The sequence below is a fragment of the Hyaena hyaena genome, unplaced genomic scaffold (genome assembly GCF_003009895.1).
Source record: "Hyaena hyaena isolate Hyena2069 unplaced genomic scaffold, ASM300989v1 scaffold_15, whole genome shotgun sequence".
Lineage (NCBI taxonomy): Eukaryota > Metazoa > Chordata > Mammalia > Carnivora > Hyaenidae > Hyaena > Hyaena hyaena.
In genome coordinates, this window is record NW_024080647.1 from 698008 (window position 1) to 700503 (window position 2496).

At 56.5% G+C, this 2496-nt stretch overlaps 1 protein-coding gene across 1 annotated transcript in view; it reads right to left on the reverse strand.

The window, feature by feature from the left end:
- Positions 1–1908: 1908 nt before the first annotated feature.
- The window catches only part of NOX5 (NADPH oxidase 5), a 37947-nt gene continuing 37359 nt past the window's right edge, over positions 1909–2496 (reverse strand). The window contains exon 16 of the mRNA XM_039219381.1: positions 1909–2286. Coding sequence (XP_039075312.1) covers positions 2155–2286 — 132 coding nt within the window. The 3' untranslated portion in view covers positions 1909–2154. The remainder of the gene's footprint in view (positions 2287–2496) is intronic.

Genomic DNA, 2496 nt, shown 5'->3' on the forward strand with positions numbered 1-2496 from the left:
TCGTGTGTGTGTGTGTGTGTGTGAGAGAGAGAGAGACAGAGAGAGAGACAGAGAGAGAGACAGAGAGAGACAGAGACAGAGAGAGAGACAGAGAGAGAGCCATGCTAAACAGACTCTGCTCTGCCAATTTTCCAAATGACTTTGGTCCATTCTTATCATCTCCTCCCCTCTTGGTTAACTTCTAACTCCAAACAGTGCCAGTTTCCCCCCAAGCCTTCGCAAGTTTGATGAAGCTTGGGGGGGAAACCCCAAATCAGCAGGGGGAAATGGGTTCCAAGACTGTGCGGCCTCAGGCTGATAACGCCACTCCTCCGGGCGCAAGTTTCTGTGTGTGAGCTGCGGTGTACCCCAGGCTTGTTGGAAATTAAACTTGGCCATATGTGGAGGGTCCCCAACACCAGGTCTGCTAGCCGTGTGGACTCCCAGCCAGAGAGGGGCTCAGTGAGTTCCCTCCTCCCGGCCTTCCCTCCCAATGAGGTTACCTTCCTTCCCTGCAGGTGCTTGGGCCCCTCCTCCCCTCTTCCTGCCTCCTGCCTCTGGGGTCATGTCCCCCCCTCCTGTCTGCCTCGGTCCTCACAGCTCAGCCTCTGCGCACCACCCCCTCATCTGTGTCCCAGCTCCCTCCTTGGATGCCCAGACCTTTATAAGGGGTGTCATCATCACGGAACGGATGTCACCCAACTTCTTTACCTGTTCTCCCTTGGGGTCTTCCGACCCACACAAAACAAAGGCACCTTCTCTGGGAATGTGCCTGACTCGGACCCCTGGAAGGCAGCTTTGGGGAGGAGGGTTTCAGCCTCTCACGGAAGAGAGAAAATTGGCAGGACAGGCCACAAAGTGGGGGACGCCCAGGAACCGTGGGGTTCACAGGGGCTTGTGGTGCGGGGCGGTGGGAAACAGCTCAGATCCGAGGGGGTGAGGCCAGCCCGCCCGCCCCCGCCCTCAGCCCAGGGCCTCCCTTCCACGAAGTGTCTCCTAGGGGATTTTTGGCATTTGCTGTCTCTGCCAGGTACTCTGGCCACACAGTGACAGATGCGACAGAGCCTGGCACACAGAGGCAGAAGGGGCTGTGGCACAGGCAGAAGATGCCGAGACACAAAGAGACAGGCAGGGAGGGAAAATATGTGCCCTGAGCATGGATGGTGATGTCTCGCGACTATGACCCGGGGGTGTCATCAGTGCCATTTGTCAGATGAGGAATCTGACTCCGAGGGGTCCCAGGGCTACACCACTGGGTCACGGCTGAACTGAGCTTCCAGGAGCTACCTGCCCAGTTTCCAGGCACACAGCCTTGCTACGTCCCCCTTGGACGGATACACACACAGACTGTCTCCTTTCTATTTCTCTGATGACTCTGTGCATGAAGAGAAGGGAGAATCCGACATGTGGGACAAGGGAGGGGCACCGAGGGACACACGCAGGGGAGAGGCGGGGGGGCGGAACGGCAAAGGGACACATATGGGACAGTGACCTAGAGAGAAGTGGAAATAAGCTGCTTATCTCTTCCTAAGGGAATGGATTTGGAGTAAAATACGCCTTTCAGATTTCATCCCCAGAACTTCACAATCAGATTTTCTGGGAGTGGCGCCCAGGAGTCTGCGTGGAAAGAAAGCTCCTCCGAGCAGCAAAGTGTGCTTTGAAATGCATCCGAGAAACAAGATGCATTGACGGATGGAGGGAGAGCGGGACAGATGGATAATATGCAGTAAAGCAAATATAGCGGAATGTTAACGGAGGAATCCAGCAAGTGGGTAACCCTGCTCACTGTACGATCTGTTTAGCTGTCTGCATAAATTTTCATAATGCACTGTTGGGATAAAATCCTGAATGACTGGGATTAGGTGGGTTGTAGGGGAAGACTTCCTCCGAGGACTTTGGGAGGAGCAGTCACCTGGCAAGCCTCCTCTGCACCTCGGGCCCCAGCGCCTCTGGTCTGATCAGTTTCTTGGCAATCCCAGAATGCACAGCAGCCCCACACAGGCCACTGCCCTGTTCCCTGAGTCCTGAAGGAAGTCCGTCTTCCCCTGGGCCCTCCCGTTCCGGGTATGGAGCCTGGACCAGGCAGGCCCTCTGAGGCTGGCCCCTGAGGGGCATTGAAGCAATGGGATCCAGTCGGCCGGCAGTGTGGGCTTGGCAGAGGTTGGAAAGATGAGGCTAGAAGTTCTCTTGGAAGAATCTGAAGCTGAACTGCTCACAGTGGCCCTTCAGCACCTTGGCCAGAGCTGGGGACCCACAGAAGAAGACCTGCACCTTGCCCTTCTTCTCTGCAGCCACTTTCTGGAACACCTGTAGCCCACACAGGGTTAGGAGAGGTGAGGGGGGAGGGGAATGGGGCTGTGGACTTGCTCAGGGACCCACCCACCTGGCACCGACGGCATAATGGGGGGCGGCCATGGCCTTCTGTCCCCACGAGGATATCCAAGGCACAGCTATTTGGCTTCGGAGCAGATTCCCAATATGCACTCCTCCATTTAGGGGCCACCTGCTCACCCCCTA